The sequence below is a fragment of the Sander lucioperca genome, chromosome 13 (assembly GCF_008315115.2).
Source record: "Sander lucioperca isolate FBNREF2018 chromosome 13, SLUC_FBN_1.2, whole genome shotgun sequence".
NCBI classification, from domain to species: Eukaryota; Metazoa; Chordata; class Actinopteri; order Perciformes; family Percidae; genus Sander; species Sander lucioperca.
In genome coordinates, this window is record NC_050185.1 from 34,422,198 (window position 1) to 34,444,771 (window position 22,574).

At 39.6% G+C, this 22,574-nt stretch overlaps 2 protein-coding genes across 2 annotated transcripts; both read right to left on the reverse strand.

Moving 5' to 3' along the window:
* Positions 1-457: 457 nt before the first annotated feature.
* On the reverse strand, positions 458-17,352 carry LOC116056052 (pterin-4-alpha-carbinolamine dehydratase 2). The gene is made up of 4 exons (XM_031308185.2): positions 17,097-17,352; positions 15,784-15,915; positions 3,132-3,212; positions 458-775 (listed from the first exon to the last, which is right to left on the reverse strand). Exons 1-4 carry the CDS (start codon positions 17,208-17,210, stop codon positions 680-682), a joined length of 423 nt encoding a protein of 140 aa, XP_031164045.1. The 5' UTR covers positions 17,211-17,352; the 3' UTR covers positions 458-679.
* Positions 17,353-17,545: 193 nt separating this feature from the next.
* txndc15 (thioredoxin domain containing 15) lies at positions 17,546-22,410 on the reverse strand. The gene is made up of 7 exons (XM_031308184.2): positions 22,161-22,410; positions 21,199-21,518; positions 20,708-20,854; positions 19,809-19,972; positions 19,208-19,338; positions 18,131-18,529; positions 17,546-17,746 (listed from the first exon to the last, which is right to left on the reverse strand). Exons 1-6 carry the CDS (start codon positions 22,261-22,263, stop codon positions 18,333-18,335), a joined length of 1,062 nt encoding a protein of 353 aa, XP_031164044.1. The 5' UTR covers positions 22,264-22,410; the 3' UTR covers positions 17,546-17,746; positions 18,131-18,332.
* Between the last annotated feature and the right edge of the window lie 164 nt (positions 22,411-22,574).

A 22,574-nucleotide genomic window follows, 5' to 3' on the forward strand; every position in this document is an offset into this window, starting at 1 on the left:
CTCTTTTCTGATCTTCTCCTGATGGCGATCCAGTCAAGAAAACACAGCAGCCCTATCCAACTCATCCCTTACCAAACCGTAAGTCACATAAATCCCCTTTCTACTAACTTTCACCCCTTCGTCATTTTGCTCCGCTCTCCATGGCCAAAAGGAGAACATGTGCTCCGGTGGAGGGCCGACAGGGAAAAGTATCCTCTGGATCGTTGGCAAGTACCAGACAGAGTACTGCAGAGCAATTACACTCCATTTTAATTCCATGTGTGAAAATAAACACTGCTGAAAACAAGAAACCCACACAGTGACATACACATAACGAAATTAAATCTGCCAGTCCGTTGGTGATGGAATCCTGAATCTAAACCACAGAGCAAGGTTTACTACAAAACCTTGGAAATGTCATCTTATTTAAGAGTCTGCGCAGAGCTACATTATTGTAAATCAATTACAGAGACATCACTTTTCAAGTTTTATTCTGAGAGAAAGCTTGTACAAGATATGCTGCAAACAAAATACAAATATTAAAATAGAATATCTTTCACAGGTTTTATTTAGAACCCAGAGGTCTACGAATGTATATGTAATAGTATTTTATCATTTACATGAGGAATCATTCTTTGACTGAGCAGAGTTGTGACTGAAAGCATAAAAACAAGGTGGGCTCTGATTAAAGACAAAGACATTACATTGAAAGTGCAATTTTGTCGATAAACTTTGCCATTTTGATGTCCTTCTTTGACAGTCCTCCACAGTCATGTGTAGTCAATGTAATCTGGACCTGTTAGGACACATACAAATTATTTGCAATCACAAAACAAAAACAGGATAAGTTATACTACAATCAACATTTTACTACAAAATAAATCTTAAGAGTCAAACATTTTTGGTAAAATCCCAAAGTGCATGTTATCTAATTGTCAAGTTTAGATGGCAAAGAAGGATATCTGGTCAAAATTAAATTTTCAATGAACTAATTTGAATCAATATAGCGGATTATGTTGAAGGAGTGGTTTCTACTTACGTTCTTATATACTTATTTTTTTTTTGACTCTCGACCATCATTAGGATCCCTTTTAACTGCTGACTACAGCTGCAGTTCTCCAAAAATACACTAACTCCGAAGAGCCACTTTTCAATACTACAGCAGCTATTAGTATTAATATTTGTATTTGATCATCAAGAGTTTTTCATTAAGAGTATTCTTTTGAGTGTTGTACCTCCTAACTCTAAAAGAATGAGAAGGCCGTCTACTTGTCCTCATGACAGCAGAGGTATTGGTAAATGTAATTGTGCCTCAATACTGTTGTTGACTTAAGGACAAACTTTCATAGGGAGTTAGGTATAGACTTTATAGACTGAATCCCTGTGACATTGCGCGAACACAAAAATCACTTCCGGGTAGACAAATGGCGGTTTAACACGGAGGTCCGATCTATCTGATGTTTCTGCTGTGCTTATTTTATGTACTGTGTTGCTTTGCTCGCTTCTTTGATAAACCAAATCTAGCGTTGCAAACAGCAACATCTCACCGCCGGTCGGACTGACTAACTGCTAGTTTGGGTGGTGTCATTTTCTTTAGTCTGTGAGAGGTAAATTAGGTCTCCAACCTGATGTTGGTGAAAGTGTTGACATGTGAAAGCATCAAACGTGTTTTAGATAAATGAGATGAGAGTATATCCAGTTGTTCCTTGTCCCCGTTTTCTCAGCGCTGTTAAATTGTATGTACAGGACACAGGAGTTTTCTACACGGAAGTTCATGTAAACAAACTTGTTGTGATTGGGTCCTTTTCTTGACTAATGACAGTTTATTCATCAACTTAGCACTTCTGTGCAGCGTCTCCAATTACAGTGTGGGTTGCCAGAGTCAGACAGTGAGAACAGGTTTTGGTTTGGTCTCTGTGTTGACAAGAATACAGGAAGTCTGTGGTTGCCAAAATGTAGTTCTAACACACAACTCCCCGTAAAACCACAAATTGTTCTTTCTACATTTCTGTTTAGTTTTAGAGATGTAGTTAAGTATTCTTTTTTTTTTATACTTTGGACAGAGTCATGCTAGGTGTTTCCAGGCTTTATGCTAAGCTAGGCTAGCAACATGATGCTCCGTACTTAACGCACAGACATAAGATTGATATCAATCTTCTCATCTGAATTTTGGAAAGACAGCAAATAAGCATTTCTCGTTCAGCGTTTCCCCAAATGTTGAACTCTCTCTTTAAGCCTTGATCCACATAGAGTGACAGATATTGTCCCGCAGGAACTGTGATACATTTAGTGGATGTACAACTCTGTGTCCAGCAGGCTGCCTTTGGCTCCACCAACTGAGGTTTGACTCAACCATGAGGTTACTCCCTGGAGAGAAGCTCTGGCCCAAAAACAAAATGTTTGTAAACTCACATCTTAATATTGAGAGCCAATAAAACAGAATAGAGCATGAATGAATATTAATAGAATATCAGTAGCAGCTCAGTATACAGCATCTATTTTGTCGAGGCTGAAGCTCAGAGTGGGATTTATGTGTAAGTGTCTGCTGGAAAGTGCTGTGGGGGCCCAGAGACCTGTAGCACTATTCTACAGCCACTTTAATAAAGAGTGGATTAGGAGCAGCATTCCTGTCAGAGCACCCGGTCCACCACACAGTAACTCAGTGGCTACAACCTAATGCTGAGAGATTTTCAGGGACTGGGTTTGTCATATCAACCACTACTTTATTTCTGAGGCAGAGAGAGTGAGAGTGTGCATGAGCGTTGGGGTTGTGGAAGTGAGGTAGAGATATTTGCAGAGCTTTTCACAAGAAAAACGATGGGATTAGTGCGTGAAGCTACTGGGGTTTTTCGTCGTCCTGACTAACAGAGTGTGTTTCGGGCTTTGAGTGGAGAGCTCACCAGTGTTGGATTGTTTGACATGAAAACATCTGACTTTATCCAGGGTTGATTGATCTCGGTGTGTCTGCAATTTGTCATAAGCCAACCGTAGCATTGTAAATATGGCAGTAACGCACGTAGCCGTGATAACACTGTTTGATTCTACAAGCCGTGATTTCTGTAATGGCTACTAAACAACTGCAGCTCTGTAAGTCACTCCTCAATCAGTTTTACAAATTGTGATTTGGGCCATAATGTGGAGAAAGTTATTACCTTATTATAAACGTTGAACCATTCTGGGTGATGGTTCATCTTCTCTGCCTGCAGAGCCACTCGTGACATAAAGCCAAATGCCTGGTTAGGAAGAAACAACCAACTGTCAATCAAAAACTGCATAGCTGTGATGGATTATTAAAAAAAATTAAACACAATTGTAGAACAACCTGGCCAGTGCCTCCCAGGTAAGTGATCGGAAAAATGCTATTAAAAAAATATAGTTCAACAATATAAACATAATCATTTAGTGAAACTATTAAAAAACACACAAAAATCCTGCTGTAAGAGATCTTACAAAATTACAATGCTCCATCACAACAAATGCCACTGTGTTGCAGTGTTGATAGTAAGGTCAGAATCAATAAACCCAGGATGAAAAAAGTAGAGCTGCAATTAACAAACTTCTTTTCATTATAGATTAATCAGTCAATTGTTTTCGCATATTAATCGATTTGGTCTATAAAAGTGGCAGGAAATGGTGAGAAATGCCCATCACAATTTCCCAAAACCCAAGGTGGCGTCTTCACGTCTTGTTTTGTCCAATACCCCAAAATATTCCATTTCCAATCATAGAACACTAAGGAAACCAAAATCTATTCATATTTGAGAAGCTGGAACCCAAGAATTTTGGCATTCTTTTTCTTTTAGAAAAATTACTCAACGGTGAATTGATTATCAAAATAGTTAAAATAGCTGGATAAAATTCTGGATTGACTAACTGATTTCTTGACTAATTGCTGCAGCTATAAAAGAAATTAGTAAAACGTGTAGCGGCAGACACATGCAGCACAATGAGCAATGCTGCCATCTGAGGCACAGAAAAGCCCAAGACGGAGTCTCTGTGCACGTAGAAAACCCTCTGAAGGCATGTATGTGCATACTTCCACACAGCATGCAGGCACACACTCAGAAACATACACACTCTTCATATTTTGAGTACGGCATGTGGCTCTCTCCAATCACAGGCCATCCAGGGAGTGATTATGGTTATTCTAATTATCTACAAAGAGAAGAGTGAAATCCCTCGTCATGTCCACTATGAAGAGAGGAGAAAAAAAATCAGCTAGGCCTATTTCAGAGCAATTTCCCACTGCAATCTCAATTAAGCCCCTAAATACTTCCCCCTGCCTAATTAAATCAACTGAAACGCCATTGTTTACAGGACATGGCTGCAGCCCCGTCCACCACCTGACATGACGAAACAGAATTACTCTCGCAGAAGAAATTGCATTTAGCCTTTTTAGTGCGTTGTAACCAATTTCTGAGACGTCCTGTTCGGTGCCTGTGCAGCGCGACGCATGTAACACGATCAGCAGCTTGATCAAATTGGTTATCAAGGAAACCGTCTCCTGATCAATTTAAGTAATTGGCATATTCCTGCAACTTGACCCCACTGGCACCAATTTGGAGACTGAGGCGGTCTGCTTTTTCTCAGTTCTTATTGGCTCTAATGGAGATGGCTAAGCAGCCTGTCATGTCAGGTGTTGTCCAAACATGTCCTCTCTCTCTCTCAGGGCTGAGCTCAGGCTAATCTGCTGCCGAAGAATATTGAGTGACAGCTAAAAGGATTCTGTGTGAACACTTAAGGGTTCCTTCACATTGTTCCATTTCAAAACACCAAAAACTCACTTTCCAGCCTGGACTCTGTTATGGAACAAAAATTCATCCCCTTGGCATTTCAACACACTCCCGATTGGCCAAAATTGGGATAAAAATAAACGTTAATACTAGGGCTGTCAATCGATTAAAAAAAATAATCTAATTAATTACATACTCTGTGATTAATTAATCTAAATTAATCGCATACATAATTTTTGCCCGGTGCCTTAACCGGTACTTTTTAAGAAAGTAAGTTTAAGAAAAAAAAAGAAGGGTACTAAACAACAGTCGGCAACATTAAGGAACATATAGTCAAAATTAAATGATTTAATAATAATGTAATAACTAATAACAATAACTTATTTCACTAGTAAATTGCTGTTGAATGAGAAAAACAACCACCAGATGGGAAAAGGGCCTTTAACAACAACTTTGAATGCACCACGAAGCTGTAGGTTACCAGTTTCATTGAACACAGACGGTGCGTCTGTGTTTTTCCGACAGCAGCTGCACATTGTTATATCCCAGTGTTGAATCCTCTACAGTAAAATACAGTCACACTTTACACCGTTTAGCGTTAGCTGTCAGCATTGTAACCGTGTTTAATCCAGCTACTAGCTAGCGGTAGGCTAACGTTAGCTGCTGTCGAGTATAGTGTTAACTAGCATCACGTGCAGCGATGTTTCTGTCGCCTGTAACGTCCGTTTTCAGAGCATCAGAGAGAAGCACAGACATATCAGTGGCACCGAAATGAGGCGCCAAAATCCGCGTTGCTATTCGGTCCGGTAGATACAGGTCGTGAAGGCACCTGTGCCGTATTGGCACCGGATTTCGGTACCCAACCCTATTCAGGAAGAAGATTTTTATAAGTAAATGTTCCAATTAATGAACCAGGCAGCGCATTCTCATCTCCCTCCTTCATTTTACAGTCGAATGGTGGCTAGAACGGCTCCGGGTCAAATGTCAATATGGAATGGTTCTGCATTATTTTTTTTAACACGTTATTTTTCTCAGATTAATTAATCGAAATTAACGCGTTATTTTGACAGCCCTAGTTAATACAGTTTTTTACGCTAACATTTAAATCAATAATTTCCCTTGTTTTTATTTTCGCCATCATCATTGGCACCAGGCACCCGTTGCTGTGGTGGCTCTGCACTCTCTGGACCTTTCAGCTGCAGAAGCTAATGATGCTTGTTCACGTCAACAAAGTACAGTATTAGAACTACATTACCCTCCTCTCAAAATGTCACTGTGGTATCTGTGATGCAAATAGCTAGCTTCCCTGTTCCCATGTGAAATGTTAATTTCTATGTTGTAATTTCCAGAGGGTGCTCTGCATAGATTACTAATTTTGACTAATTACAGATATATCTGTATTGTTGTATATGTTAGCTGATCAGTAACAATTGTAAATTACAGTACAGAAATTCCAAAGATATATTTTAGGTCGTTTTTTTTTTTCAACTGTAAAAAATCCCATTCAGTACATGTCTTGCTTGTAATTTAATACTCAAATTTGAGGGATCATTATCAAAATTGTTGAATGATTATTAGATGATACACTGCGATCAGAGTTATTGTTATCGGAAAAATATCAGTATTAGCCTAAAAAAAAAATCCAGTCGGGCTTTACTTAAATGCCCGTTTAATTTCTTGGCTGAATTTTTTTTTACTTCTGGCCAACAGTCCAAACGCTGTATGCTGATTATGGCCGTCTACATGACTGTAAAACTATAGGGTTTCATTTTACTGGAACAGTTTCATATTTATTCCTTTGACTGTTTTCATGCTCCTGGCCTTGATCAGCATTTGTGAATAATGGTTGTACTTCCGTTTTTAATACAGAGAGGATATCTTTTAACACTACATGTCTGCCAACTGGGTCACACCACTTTAAAGCAACATTATTCACAATAATACAGTTTTTCACTGATATTAAGACGGGCCTGCAACTGCAAACATCGGCATTCACATATGTACGATAATGTTTCCACAGATTTCCAATGAAGGAACTTGTAGTCTGGATGAATAATTGGTCACTTCAATTCTGTTTTAATTCAAGAAGTGTATTTTTCTTCCAAAGCCATCTCATGGCATGCTGAAGTTTGCTAAATGATTAAGAACAAATGCTGTATTAGCAGTGTGTTTTTTATTAGCATTTTGAATCCATTTAATTTGAATTGACAGTGAACCAACCCCAACCCGAGCCAATACTCATTATCCAAACTTCAAAGTGCCGCGCAATACGCTGGCTGCACTGCTTCAATCAAGCGAAGTGTCACACTTCCTGAAAAGTTACATGTCCACATTTAGACCTCATTGATGTGCAAACGAACCACAGAGCAAAATGTAATTTGGAGGAAAGCGGAATGTGAAACGGAAGATGACTAGTTCAGCCTGTACGCAACATGAACCCTGAGAGAAGTCTCTTCAGTCCCAGGAAAGCAAAAAAGAGGCGAGAAAAAAGCAATTTAATCTCCCACTACAGATGAACTGGAGTTGAATGTCTAAATAACCTGAAATCCTGAAAAAGGCATGAAAAATCGCCCTGTATCGGCCTTTTCTCACAGGTGGTGGTCCCTCGGGGGCAGTAAAGAGAGAGGTAGGACACAATACTGCCGAAGTGGTGGCGCTACGCCTGTCTGTCACCTGTAGGTCATCACAACGCCCTACACTTGGGCCAAACAAGGAAATAAACCAACCCTCAACTCTCTATGAGGTCTTATGTCAACAGAGGTCAAGGACTCTCCCTCTTAAAGTGCTTTGTTTACACCATTTGTATTGTCAGGGCCACACTTCTCGAGCCAACAGGTCAGCCAGCCAGTTGGCTATCCATTCATTCAGCCAGCTAGCCGTCCTCTCCAACTGGCCCAACAAGCTGTAGCTGTCAGAGTCAGATAATTTGACATGACATTATACAGGCCCCTGTCTCAAATAATCAGAAACACCCGACAGCAGACCCCCGCTATGCCCCTTTCCCTGCGCACCCACTTTTGAGGAGTCAATTTGGTGCTATTAAGGCATGATTGTCATACAACGCTGGATGAGACAATTTGACGTCGGAGCAGAGCAGTGTTCTCTCTCTCATTGCGGCCGTGGGCTGGAATACAGGACTCAGTTTCAAACACATGTGTCTGTTATTTACAGATCGGTTTTCCACCGCCGCGCGGTCCAGAGGCTTAGAAACGCCTGCTCTGTCTTGCCAGGACTAAGTGCATGCAGATTGTGCCTACTCTTACTAGTCTCTGACAGACACACACATGCACACTGATGCATGTACGAATGCACATATGCAAAGCTCCTCAGCATACACACAAGCATGTGTCGACACACACATGAAGGCAAGCTGCTCTCCTCCATTACACACCACCACGACTACCCGATGATTACCATGCGAGCCCCATCATCACCCGCGTCAGCCCCCTGGAAAACCTTCGCTCCTCTGCAGTGAAAGGCAAGAACGCTGTGAATTGCCCGGTGGTGGTGGTGATGATGATGATGATGATGATGATGATGATGATGAAGACAACCACACCTCTTATGTCTCATTTCTCTCCTTTCCCAAACAGCGCTCCACAAGCTTCCAGCTGGCCGGACAAGGCTGCCCGCTAAGTTGACATGTAACTTAAAGCAAAATATTGAATAACTATGAAGCAAAGCTGCCAAGCGCTAAAGTCCTCTCATGCAGTAGAGAGAGCTTTGCTAGGCTAGTGTAACGTCATCATCTTCTCGAATGCACATTCTTAAAGTTGAGAGACACTGAGAAGAGCTTCAATTTGATAGCCAAAGGTGATTGACAAAGGTGATACACGCTGTGAACCCTCATTAAGTGACTGATATCCTGTGTAACAAATGTTCACACAAGTCAGTTCCTCTTTATGTAACGAGTGTCATGTAATGCTCAGGCATGGTGTTAAGGCCAACTTATGCAAACCCCTTCATTAACTGCTGGGTTACCAGCAAAGGCTTAAAAAGACATTGGGTTCGTCAAAAGAGCGCAGACGTCAGGGCCATCTTAGTTTACCCAAGGACTGATAGCCAGATTATCTAACCACCTCCGCTTGGGCGCCACACCTCACTGCTTCCCTGCAGCCATTTTCACAAGATGAGATGAATGCATGATGCCTCCAGTTCCCAGGGAATGTTCCATTTTGGACACGGAGGTGGGAACTGAACACCGCTGAGCCGATTAACCGGCCTCTTGCTGTGAGTAAGGGATATGGTGTGAGCGCTTGTGTAGGGCGGTTATGTATACATGTGTGTATAGATATGTAATTTTAAAAGACTGTTGGACTGATTATTTAATGTCTTTAATTTTAAACATTCATCAACACATTTTTATGCCAGAAAATGACCAGGTGTCTGTGTTTCCGCCAGATTTTTTATTTTTGTTAGGGTGAAAAAGCCGCTGAAGCCGTTTATTTATGACACTAAAACTGTCCACTGACTACATTTTTTGAGGGTTAGCAGCTCTTTAAAAAAAACTAATTTACTGACCACACCTATCCCATAGTCAAGAAACTCTGCAGTACTCTGAGAACATAAAAAATTCCATTAACAATTAATTAAGTTAGGTCTACTGACAATACTGATATCAGTTTATCACTTAATAATTTCATCGGTATTCAAAAATATTCATTATATAATAATAAAACAATATTAATAAAGAAAACCATGGTAGTCATAGTATATTTGGAGCTGTAACCAGCAAATGTTTGTTATTTTAATTGATAATTGACCAAAAATAATAACTGTATATTATACTACGCACTTGTCAATTGACAAACTCTCAACAAAAAACAGAAATAAGTTGTGTAATTGTGCAAAAAGAAATACAATTGAATTACATTTTGTGAATTGTTTGTATGTCAGACGAGAACTTCATAAGGAGTACAACAAGGAAATGTCAAGGAAGTGGTCAATGTCAGCAAAATAATTCATCAGTCTAACCCTTGAGCATGCCTGTGAAGCAGGAGGGGGATGGCTCTGAGAGTTTGGTTTACCCAGGGGCTCAGTTTGAGTTGTAGGACAACTTATTCAACACAAGCAGAGCAAGGCCCGTAACGAGAGGCAGAGGCTTGAAGGAGATTTGGGGAGCCCCCCGACTGAATATAAAAAGGGGGGATCAGCCTCTGAGAGCAGAGCGGAGGGAGCTTTCGGAACACAGCAATGCTCTCCTCAGTCTCAAAATTGGAACTTAAGTCCAAAAGCTGTGTGTGGACGCTGCAGCTTTTTCCGGTGCTTGTAATGCGTTTATAGTCTGTGGTTATCCACAACTTTTGCATGTTGTTTGTCTCAAAGTTTGTGTCATATTCATTTTTTGCATTATGTTTTGCACAAATATGACTGTAAATGTTGTGAATTTATAAAAATCAAGTGCCATTTTATTCATTTATTCTAGCAAACCTTGACACTGAATAGCGCTCTAATATGACCTCAAACAGTTTCTGATGCAGCTTTGTGGAGTTTTACGGCATCAGTCTGTGACAGTTATGTGCTCATTAAGAGGTTGAATGTAGCCAACGAACACACATCCCTGCCATTTAGATATCTGGAGGCCTGATTGCTGACCCTTTCAAACAGATTTTCAATACAAGTCTTTTTATCTTATACAAAGACATGTACAGAAGTCAGTGAGAGGTTAGACGGACATTAATGCAGCAATATAGCCCCTATAAGAACATACCACTGAGTGAATACTGCAAATATTCTTGAATAATTTAACAATATATTGCATCTTATTGATTAATACAGCAATTTATTCCTATAAAACCATGACTTTAATGAATTCTTCGGTCTCATTCACTCAAAGTACCTTTCATGAATGCTAATTTGACTGGGACATAAAGTAAAAAGTGTTTAATACTTAATTTTACATTGAAAATGGTTTTATACATAAGGTCAACATTCAAGATTTTCATTTGTGAGTCAAAATGTTACCATTGCTCATTTCTAACTCTTTGGTAGCCATAGTGGCTGTATGATGTACTAAATGAACTCAGTTGACGAGGTACGCTAAATAGGGCTAAAACTAAAGTTTTATAATCCTTTAATCTGTTTTTTAATTGGTCAATTAATCAATCATTTAGTCTTTAAAATATCAGAAATGTCTTCAAATTGGTTGTTTTGTCTGAACAGCCAAATACCCAATATTTAAAACCAAATTCAACCAAATTCAATTTAGAATGATATGAGATCAAAGCAGTAAATCCTCATGTTTGGCTTTTTTTCCAAATACTTAAGTATAATTGTCGTAAATCTATTATCATATCAGCACTTTTCCCCAAAAAACCTGGAAAACCAAATTAACTTGTCCCTGGTGGACACCCTCTTCTGCCTGGTTCACCCGTAAATAAAAACTGTTTAGTGCACTCACAGATATTTACCTGGTTAAAAAGGTTTCTCTCCCTAAAGGAGGGGCTTGTTCACTTTGCAGGACAGACTCGAGATAACAACCAGCCATTCTTCCATCCCGGATGCAGCTTTTGAGTGATTTTTTTCCCCCCATCACTGTATGACTGAGTATTTGTGGAGAAGAGATGGAATGCCATCGTTGTCAACTTCAGCTAACTTAACACAACAGTTGAGCATGCACAGCTCACCTCTCCTATACAAACTGCATCTTAAGGCAACCCATTTCACTTGTGTCGCATGAATGTTTCCAATTCATCCACCGAAACGTAAAGCAGATGGTAATCTGTAAACATACATGACATAAAGCTTGATGCATAAACAATTTCAGTGACTGCAACTAAAAAACAAACACAATTCCAACCAAAATGTACAGTATTAAAGACACACACACACACACACACACACAGTTTGATTGCAGGGATTCTCACTGACCAAAGTGACTCCAGACGGAGGATTTCACCTCTCAAACCTGATTAAACATCACTGGACTTGATGAGGAAAATAACTCAGTTACTTCACAGACTACTGCCACTATCAACGCACAGTTTACCCACATGCCGCAGATTAATTACTGAGCTGCAACAGCATCATAACACTTTCCACTTGCAGTAATCAAAGAAAAATAAAAAGTCAAAATAGCAAATCCAGCTGTCATGTTCTTTTTTAGTTCATTTGCAGCTACGAGTGGCTCTGTGCCTCATGTGTTCGCTCATTCAACAGACTGCCACTGTGGATACAGTCAAAGACACGCCTCTACCGCCCCCTAGAGACCACTAGAGGAAGTGTTTCAACTCACAGAGAGGGGATTTGTTATTCTCATTATAAACTCTCGGGGATCTGATTTCCTCAAGCCCATCACTCGCAGATAAGTGGTGAATGGAAATCAGCCAGCGTGTCGCTCCTCATCTCCATTCCCCTCTGGTAAAAGCCCTTTAAGAACAGCCATGAAAAATGAGCTAGAGAGTTTGTGAAAATGCATCAGAGAACTGGAGGGGTGTCTGGAGAGAGAATAAAAGAGAGTGAAAAAGAGGGACAGAGAGACAGACGGCGAGAGTTGCCAACATGTAAAATTGGAACAACATGAGCTCATTCCCCAATAACATGGGGCACAGAATGGGAATGAGAGACAGACAAAGACAGAGATGGGGAAAGGAGGGTGGCAACGGGCAAGAACAGAAAGCAATGCACATCTACCAGAAGGAATGATGGGGTTGTTAGTGGTTTGTAAACGAGATGAAACATTTGAACCAATTTGATTGTTTGTGAAAGAAATCGTTCTGATCGAACCCCCAATTGCTGCCAACTGGCTGCCTGGCGCGTCTCAGGGTAATGCAGCCTGACGTCTCGGGGTAAGAGGAGAGGCTTTAGAGCCAGGAGGAACAGATGGGGGAGGTCAGCGCTCACCCCCCGACTTCAAACACAGGGAAGTGTAAAAACTGACTATTTTAGGGGCTAAAACAACTAACGACAGGATTAGAGGATGTCCGCTAAGTGGCCTTGAGATGTTGCAGTTTATTTCGCCCAATACAGGGCTGTGGCAAAGTAGCAAGCTGCAAAAAAAAACATTAGTGTATCACTTTTAGTTTTTCTTTTACACCCAGAAGTAATAGAACTGGTATGAACTACTACACAGTTCACAATAAGTGTGATATAGTCACAGGAAATTTCAAGTAATATTTTTTTGTGACAAGTTTCCTGTGCTGTGATAAACCGCACCTGTCTGGTACAACAAGCATGATTAAATAAACACTTCAAGTTGTTTGCAGAACAACTTGAGGCAGGTCAGTTACACAGAAGACTCAGGAAAATACAAAAACATATCTGTGGGAACACCGATGTGTGGTAAAATATACTAATCTCAAGGCTCACTTACTAGCTTGTTTTCTGAAACTTGTTTCTGTTCAAGGACTTCATGACCAATTGTTATCACGTTACCAAACTATGTATAGTCACAAAAACACCGGAGCAAGTTCCCATTCGTTAAAGAGGACTGTGGGATACAGTCGAAAGCTTCAGACAAAGCTTGTAAGTCAACCTTGAGTTGAGAATATTTTACAAAAATACTATATATTTTCTTCATTTCACAAGCTTCTGTGAATTCCATGCATTGTTGTTGGTGGTCACTGCTTTAATTTGACTTTGTTGTTTATTCTGTGTCAACGGGATCAAATGTGTTATATGATTATGTTGGGGTCTTACTGTGTTTGATTATACTGTGGAGTTTGAGATGTCTGGGAGCACCGGACCAAACTAATTTCCCTCTGTGGGATCATAAAGTTGATCTGAAACTGAAGTGCAGATTGTTGTGTAAAGACTTGTTGCAAAGGTTTCGATATCATTTTCACACAGCTCATCAGGACAACTGAAATTAAAGCTATAGTGCGTTGTTTCTGTCTCCCCCATGAGGAATTCTAAGTAATGACGCAGTTGCTAGTAACCAAGGAGGACACGGAGGATTAAAAAAAAAAACATGATGGACTCTTCAGAAGAGGTAATTATCTTTACTCGATTTTCTGCGCACAAATGTTTCAGGACAACACCATTTTCTAGACATAGCCATACTGAGAAATACAGAGAGAGTTGTGTGGAGCTGATAGTCTTAATTAGCTTTGTATCAACTCATTTGGCAATGGCTTGAATGTGACGGACGTTCATTAATATAAAAGTTACGCACTAAAGCATTAAATATAAACCAATTTAAAACACACTTTTTTAGATAACTGCATATTTTCCTCCGATTTGTATCCATTTTTCTTAAAGAATTCATGTAGTGTCCTTGGGTGGCTTGAAAAGCAGTTTATCAGAAAAACACAGATCTTATGTGAAACGGGGCACCAACCTTAAATACGAAGTCACAAAGTGACAAGTGACATTACCAAACTGTCCTGATGCGATTAGGTCTGGGTATCGATCCCACAACTTCTTCAAAAGTCTCAGAATTTGGCATCGAATGTTTAGGTTCATAGTCGAGTTTAGTTATTCTCGGAGCAAATATTTCTTGATATAAATCGTTTGCTTTCGATTGTATTTTATTTGGGAAAAGTTGTCGTTCAGCTGCTTGTACTGACACAACGTTAAACACTGATGCACTGAGAAGTTTGGCATGTTTTGTGAAATGAAAAAACAGTGATGATAATATTGTGGTCTGAGAAAAAATGTAATTCAGTCAGATTATTTGGTCAGTGCATGGAGACAAAAGAAGGTACCTTTCATATTTTATGCGACTATTCTGCTTATTATTCTTTTTGTGTAAATTATGTTTTCTTTTTTCTTATTTTTTTGTATTAGGAACATGTATTGTGTATGATATACAGCAATAATTTCATTTTGCTTCTTTGAAAATGAATGTAAATTTTAGGAATTTTTGTACATCATGAATGATCCATTTCCATGGTATGACACAAACATTAATTAATTGTAGAAAAACATGTTTATATCCTCAAAGTATAGTTTTAGAATAGGTACTCTAACTGTGCTGTAACTTACAGTATCGGTATTGTATTGGGACTTAGCCCTAGATGTGACAAACCTGCCCATTTGTTGCCCAAGTGCTTTAACATGCAGTACCAAGACTTTATTACAGCTTTCAATATTTGCCACAGTTGCTCATGTGAGGTGACCCAGCTTGCCCTGTCTATAGAGCCCCATGCTCGACAACGAGTTGAAATAATGGCTTCTCTCATAAACAACAACCTTTCAGGAGTCATCAGTGCTTTTCTTTGCAGGTAGCAACAAACAAAAATCCAATGACAGCAGAGAGGAACCTGCCTCCTGCTGCACCTGCAACCAATCAGTGTATAAACACAGATGAATTTGTGTGTTTCCGATGGTTAGCGTAATGGCTGTGGGTCTGGCGGTCTGCGTCCTGATCTCCATCAAACAAACCTCCAGCCAGCTTACAACAGCCCCCTGAAGACCACAGCAGAACGCAGAAACCGACAGATTTCTAAATTTAAAAAAAGAACTACAAAAAATGACTCATCGCAGACTCTACCTGGCGTCTGGAATTTGAAAAACTACAAAAACTTAAGCAAAATTAATGTCAGCTGCCTGTGTGAGTTCTTTCTTTCATTATAAATTGAATAAAAGCCCATCTACACACTCTAACTAGCTGCACAGGGATGCAGATTTGGTGCGACATTGACATCCCAGTGATTAGCTATGACTGTTAATCTCAATAATTTGAAGCAGCTACTTACATCCAACTCTTGACTGATATATCTATGACAGCTGTTTTAGTGCTGTCTATGGCTAAAGTCTGATATTATTTAACACGGAAACTAAAATCAGCCCTACTGTGTGTGCAATTCTGTTTGCTATTTTTCTTTCATTTACATGGATGGTGAATCCCATCAACACAGCTTCTATTTGAAATGATGACCTGCTGCTGTACACTATGTTCTCGTGCATAGGGATCTGTCAGCCTTGCCAAATGTAATCTTAGCCTTAAACCAAAGTCCAAACCCTTACCTAAAACAAAGGAAGTGATAAAAAAAACCTCACTTTACAAAAACATTCTGAACTCAAAGTCAACTAACATGTCAGAAATACACACACACACACACACACACACACACACACACACACACACACACACACACACACACACACACACACACACACACACACACACCTGATTAAAGGTTTTAAAGTGAAGCTCTTTGAAGATGGCATCTCTGCCCTCCACATCCACCCATCCTTTGGTCCTGAGCTCTATCACCTGCTGATCCCGGTCCTCAGGAGAGAGCCAGTGGGAGTCTGACGACTGCAGACAAAAACACACCAAACTCAGAATGTGTACATTTTGTTGTTCTTGTCGTAGTTATTACATTACATTCAAAGAAGCAATTATTCTGTGTTTAATCTCTTTTCTCAGTCTACTGTGGTGTTCTCTATAGGTTGTATTAAATGTTTTTGTTTCAGTTTTAAATCAGGAAAGACATTCTTATTTAACAACATTACATCTCAAAAACTGATATTTTTACTGACAAATTACATTATCATTAGTGGTTGGGGTTTGTTTTTTAAGACTTCTTCTAACCTAAGGTCACTTTGATCCAGACAGGCTAATTAAATTCAGCCTTTACTGCTACTCTGGAACCACAGGTTTAAAGTAAAGTGAGATGTGGTTTATTACATATTCAGATGTCACATTCTTTGTGGCAGTTACCTAAGTGCTATTAGTGCTGCGTCCGCAAGGTGGCAGCCTTGCACCGTAAATAAGGGTATTGGCCTACCGTAATTAGGAACCAAACAAGCAATGGACTAAAGTTATATTGATATTTCTGTAATATTCATATTTAACTGTACAATTACTGAGCATGAATTCTCCATCTGTAGCCTACATTTAAAAACACACACACCAAACTTCATTACTAATTCATAATCTGTTTAATATTGGCTTGCTTGTTTGCAAACTCATACTTACATTAATAAGAATATAAATCTTGTCTGACTTGTTACAAGCATTTTTTTCAACACATCAACATTTATCGTCGGAATCTTCAATTTAATATCTCAAGTGCTCACAAAATTGAAGTGCAAAATTAAGGGCAATGAACTCATAGAATTGAAATTTCAAGTTCTATTGTCTCGTGACATGAGTTATATCCATTAAACCATTTACGCCGAATTCAAAATTAGCTTTGATGCAATTCGAAAATGCCACAAGTGCTGCCTAAAATACGTGTCATTTTACAGCCGTGCAGGTAGACATTTAATTCAGAACTTTTCATATAGAGTTTGGCGTACATGCTTTTTTTAATTACTAACGGCGCGTTCCATGGGGCTATCGCCACTTGCTACTTCAGAGCCTACACGTTTGTACAGTTCTTGACTCGCGAGATTACACTCATACGTACTGTTACATTAAATAACTCCAGCTTGGAATACGTAGATTTGTATACATGCTAATGCTAAAAGACTGGCTGTCACTGGAGCACTCACCATTTTAGACAAGTGGTTGTTGTACAGCGGAGGCAGCAGCAGACTGCTCACCCTGAACAGACGGTTGCTGGGCCATGAGCTGCTCGTCCTCAAGGTAAACATTAGCCCAGACATAACCAACACTTTGTCAACTGTTATCCCTTTCAACTACCAACTCTTCTACTCCCTGCGTGTCCTCCACTGTCCTTACACCCTTTACCATAGCTGTTCAGTTTACTGCCTGCATAAAATCCAATAGTTTCCATAGGAGTCTGGTCATGCCAAAGTGTTGCAGTGATAAATGGATGTCTTGCAAACCAGATCCTCCAGTGATCATGACAAAATTAGAACAAAATCAACTATATTTCCAGTAGCATATCCATGTATATCCTTTCTGAAAACAACCTTTAATTATGTGTTTATATACTTTCAAGTAAACCATTTCTGTCAGATTAAAAACGGTGGATACATTCTTGTTCATTTTTGTTTTAATGAAATTAGTGGACTACACTTGACTGCAGCTTTTGCTTTATGTGATCTTGCTCCTACCTCACCATAGTAAAGTCATAGCGTTTTTTGTACTTTGTACTTCAGGATTATGGCTGTAAGAGAAGATCTAATAAAAATCATAGAAGAGAACTACACACAAACACAAGCCTGTAGCTTTGACTAGGGCTGCACAATTAATCTCAATTGTATCGAAATCGCAATATGGACTAATGCAATATCCAAAGCGCAGGGGGGGGGGCGCAATATTTGTTAATGGCAAAATATGTGTCAAACCGTTCTGAATTAATTATTGGAGTGCTGCAGAGATGTCCCAGCCTACAAATCGTATCCTACAGACTAAAAAAATGTTTTTTGTTTGGTACAAATCCTCGCAAAAATCACATTATAATCATTTTAATTTCTTTCAATGTTAATCATTTTCAATGAAAATGAGAATGATACAAAAACGATCATTCCCTCCAATATCGTGAATCATATCGCAATCGCAATATCAGTCAAAATAATCAGAGATATTTTCCTCATATCGTGCAGCCCTAGCTTTGACTTCTCTAACATTGCCAAAAGCTCTGAAATGTTAACAGCTACAAATCATTACATTCTTTTTTATAAATCGCAATGGCTCACATACATTTATTTTTGTTCATCACACACTTGAAACATAAGCAAATTAGCAACTGTTAATTTTAACAACAAATGAAATTGTTTATAAAGTGATCGTTTACATCCAGTGACTTGCAGTCTGTGTTTTCAGTCCTGATGTTCGTGGTCCTGTCCTGGTATGAGCCAGCGGATGCTCTCTGTCCGCAGGATGGCGTATATAGTGAAGCCTGTGATGAAGAGGACAGAGAAGACCAGCAGCCAGTCGATGCTCTTCACCGGGATGCTGGGGAGGGGGCCAAGGCGGTCTGTATCCGTCACGTTATTGTCAGGGCTGACTTCAAACCCTGGAAAACAAACAGTTTATCAAAAAATACAGCAGACTGGAGGAGCAGTGATGGAATACATATAGTTTTAATAGTTGAAAGTGTGGTTTAGTTTGGTTTAAAACTATATGATGGCTACTAATGACCCCTTGCTGAGTGTATATGTAGAATGCTTTTATTTGTCATTTCAGAGAAAGCTTACAAGCAAAAAAAAATAAAATAAATAATTATTTAGTAAAAAAACAAACAGATTTTGAACAGAAGGAATCTATTTTTCCCAAAAAGCTACAACTACCTAGATTCTGAGAAAAAGGTTTAGTACTTAAGTCAACCAACCTTTTAAAAAATAAATTAATAGAGACATTAATTTGACTCATCTGATCCACAAGAGACTCCCTGCTGTTTCTTCATTTATGCAGCACCCACAACATGTTTCAAATTATTGAGCATGGTGTTTCCCAGCAACAAAAGCAAAGTAAGTACACAGAGGAATGTCTTAACCCCTGTCCCTGAGAACAAGTGTTTTTACCTTACTATTACCTAACTATTAGTTATTTCATCAAGTGTGGTCAACAGGAAGAGACCAAAATCAAAACGAATTCAGCAAAGAGTAAGCACTCTATCCAGAGAAAGCAGAACTTGCTTGTCTTGAAACTCAAAAACGGCATCATTTTTGGACTGTTTCTACTCAGTTTGTACCCGTCTGGTTAGCGATGAAGGAGGTGAGTGTCTCCAGCGTTCTGTCGGTGTGGTTGAAGCGAGCCATGGGTTTGGCCCCCTGGAACAGCAGAATGTTGGGCACTGCCACGGTCCCAAACCTCGTGGAGAGGCTGGTGGAAGATGGAGACAGACAAGACACAAGTATGACAAATGAGGATTCAGATTTATATATTCACCTGAGTTGCTGGTCTGGTCTGATATACAAGATAATCGATCTAAACAAAAAAAGTTCTTAATAAACATTATTATGCAGGGTTTCCGCTATATTCATTAAACAGTGGCACACCGTTGCTTATTTCAAACAATCTGCTCTTGTGGGTTACCGAGTGCGGGCTGGGGATGGCTGAAATTTGCACGGACGCGATGCGACACACCTGCTGCAGCAGAGTGTGTCCATTTTAATGTAATGTAGCCCTGGTACATTTGATGTGTGCTATATATCGTTTATAAGCTCAAGTAATATGTTTGAGAACGGGTTAGCAGACCACAAAAGGTAATATGAATCAGAAATCCCTTAATGCCTCTTTAAAGTGAGGCTTATACAGAGGGAGGGATGCTGCACATTGAAAAGACCATTCACCTGCTGTGCTGCGAGGCATCCAGTGCCAGGAAGTGCATGCTGGGAAAGACTCGGGGCAGTGCGTTGAAGTGAGGTGCCAGGCTGGCTGAGAACTGGCACCAAGCAGTAAAAAACAACACCACGGAGCACTCGGTGCCATTAGCGTTCAGGAACTCCATCAGGTCCTGAGAGAAATGAGGCACACAGACTAAGAGATGTATTCTTCTCCTCTGGCATTTTATTTGGAGAATAAAACTAAACTGACTGTGTCTTTCTTTTACAAAATCTAGACTAAAAATTATGTTGCACTCCTACAGCAGGTATGAAGAACATTGCAGAAAAAATTGGAATGAAAAACAAAGACAGGTGAAATAAGCCCTGGATTGATTCTTACCACAATGACAAACGTAAAGGCAGCTTATTGTGCCCTTTTCCCAGACCATGCACACATTTTCTCTCGTTCATATTTTATTTGCAAATGAGTTTGCAAACTTTGGTTTGTTAGTATCAAAATAGCGCATGACAAATGATATGATTAGCTCTGCTAAGGTAGTTGTCCGTTAAGTAGTTTGTGCGTTTTGTCAAAGCATATCAGCAGATCAAATCCTTTCTATCAGGTTTCCATTAAATATGATGAACAGTAAAACTGTCCATTATTAGCTTAACACCTAAAGTCTTAGATCTATTACAATGAAGCAAAATTAACTAGATTTTTACTAGGGTTTATACAACAATACACAACTGGATTACTAGGCTACCGATATTATAGATGAACGATTAGGAATATTATGGCCAATTTGAAAAAATGCATGAAGCACTAAGTTGTCTTAAATGTAAGATGACATTTAGGAAATACATTCAACTGTAAACAGTGCCGAGGGCACTTCTGAACAAGTGAGCCTCATAGGCAGCACGAATACCTGTGAAGCGTCGAGGACCTGTACTGTGAAATTGTCCATTCCTGTGATGTTCCTCTTATCACAGTTCACCTTGTACGTCTTGGCGGTCTCTGTGCTGTTCCGCTCCTCAGTTGGCGTGATGTCCGCACGAACTATGTCAAGAGTGATCTGGAGGTAAACAATCAGAGAGAAGTCAACTTCTGCACTACTACTGCTGCTGCTGCACTCATCACTGTGTTAATTTTAGCTGATCATATCGGAGGTATGCTTCTAAAAAAAACAGGGTAACTTATTTCCAATAAAGGTTAATCCACCGATTATATTTTTCGATTCATTGATTAGTCGTTCCGTTTATAATATGTCAAAAAGTAGCAAAAAAAAAGACCCAAAGCTATTCAATTTACATTCACACCAGACTAAGAAAAACAGCAAATCCTCACATTGGTGAAGCTGTAACCAAGATGCAATTTACAACAACTTCTATTCATGTTATAGTGCTTCTAGTAAACTACCTGCTGTGATGACTCATCGCTCCCCTCCTCCAGGGATGCTTCATTGGCAGCTAGAGCAGGTGAACCACACTGGGCACTGTTCTCATCACAAGGCGGGGAAAAGCCTGACTGGAAGTCTTTCACATTTTTGGGGAATAGGGACTCGATGTCAGATGGATCGATGGGTGCTTCGGTTCCCATCACAGCATCTGCGATCTCGGCTGTCTTGAACTGTCTCTTCGGCAGAGAGTCCAGGTCTTCGGACTCCACAAACTTGGGGCTGTTCTCCAAGTCAGACACTGCATCCTCTGACAGCATGAGCTCCAGGGACTCAACATTCTCTAAAGAAAAAGTCAATTATAGATCAAACACAGTCCATAAGACTTTTATCTCACATCTATACGTTTTGTTTTTTGAAAGTGTATGACACAGTGCTAAAGATAGGCTCCTTGACAGTTTCTCTAAAGAAACTGCAACAATACACTGTTAAAATAATGTTAAGTAGTTATATTATTTCTAATAACTAGACACAATTAATAATGATAATTTCATTGTTTTTTAACAGTAAAATAACTATTAACATTTTGCTATCAATTTACCATTTATTAGTGATGGTTACTAAAGTGTAACCAAAATTAAAAGAAATCCAATTTCCCAAATATAACTTCTTGCTCTTCCTTGCAAGGTTATCAATGCGTAAAACACTAGCTTTTCGACTAACATTAAACCCCTAACGTTAGCTAGCCATGTCACATTATAATATTTATAAATTAACGTTAGGCTAACTGTTACACGCTCACTCGCGTACGTTAGCGGTTATATTAGTTTAATGGACAGGGTTCGTTTGGTTAAGCTGACACAACGTGGAGACAACTTCTTCACATTAAAGACAAGTATACTAGCTAGTTAGTTAGTATGATAACAGGTTAGCTGTTAGCTAATATTCGCGCTAACGAGCTAACAACCTGCTGTCAGTCTCTTACCTTGTGCGGTGACAGCAAATCTCAAAATATAAGAATTATATAACATAAATAATAAACAATACAAGACGTGAGGTTTAGTCAAAATCCCCGTCATATCTTTCATAATTAGATAGATGCAAATATGAACGGTTATCACGACATGTTCAGAAGTGGGGTGACGTTTTTCGGCTGAGTGTTTCCAGCTGTGGCGGAAGAAAATAAGTGTTACACCTCCGAATTCTGCTTCCTGTGACTTCCGGGGGTCGGCCCGGACGCGATATTTTTTTTCCCACTATGGCCACGCCAAGACCCGCCCTTCAATAGCATTCACACACTGCTATTGGCCAGGCGTCCATGCTTACATGAACAGGTCCTATCCCCTGACCAATCCCCTAACCCTAACCTTAACCACTTGAGGTGAAATGCCTAACCCCA

Bases quoted from the DNA above. Each gene is read 5' to 3' on its own strand.
- LOC116056052 (XM_031308185.2), bottom strand. From the start codon at position 17,210: ATGTCTGGGCTAATGTTTACCTTGAGGACGAGCAGCTCATGGCCCAGC. The intron at 3,213-15,783 runs GTGTGTGTGTGT...CTTCCTAACCAG, and splicing joins ACTTTAAAACCTTTAATCAG to GCATTTGGCTTTATGTCACG. The intron at 776-3,131 runs GTAATAACTTTC...GTGTCCTAACAG, and splicing joins GGTTCAACGTTTATAATAAG to GTCCAGATTACATTGACTAC.
- txndc15 (XM_031308184.2), bottom strand. From the start codon at position 22,263: ATGAAAGATATGACGGGGATTTTGACTAAACCTCACGTCTTGTATTGT. The intron at 20,855-21,198 runs GTAGTTTACTAG...GTTTACCTCCAG, and splicing joins GCGATGAGTCATCACAGCAG to ATCACTCTTGACATAGTTCG. The intron at 19,339-19,808 runs GTGAATGGTCTT...ATCTTCCACCAG, and splicing joins GATGCCTCGCAGCACAGCAG to CCTCTCCACGAGGTTTGGGA.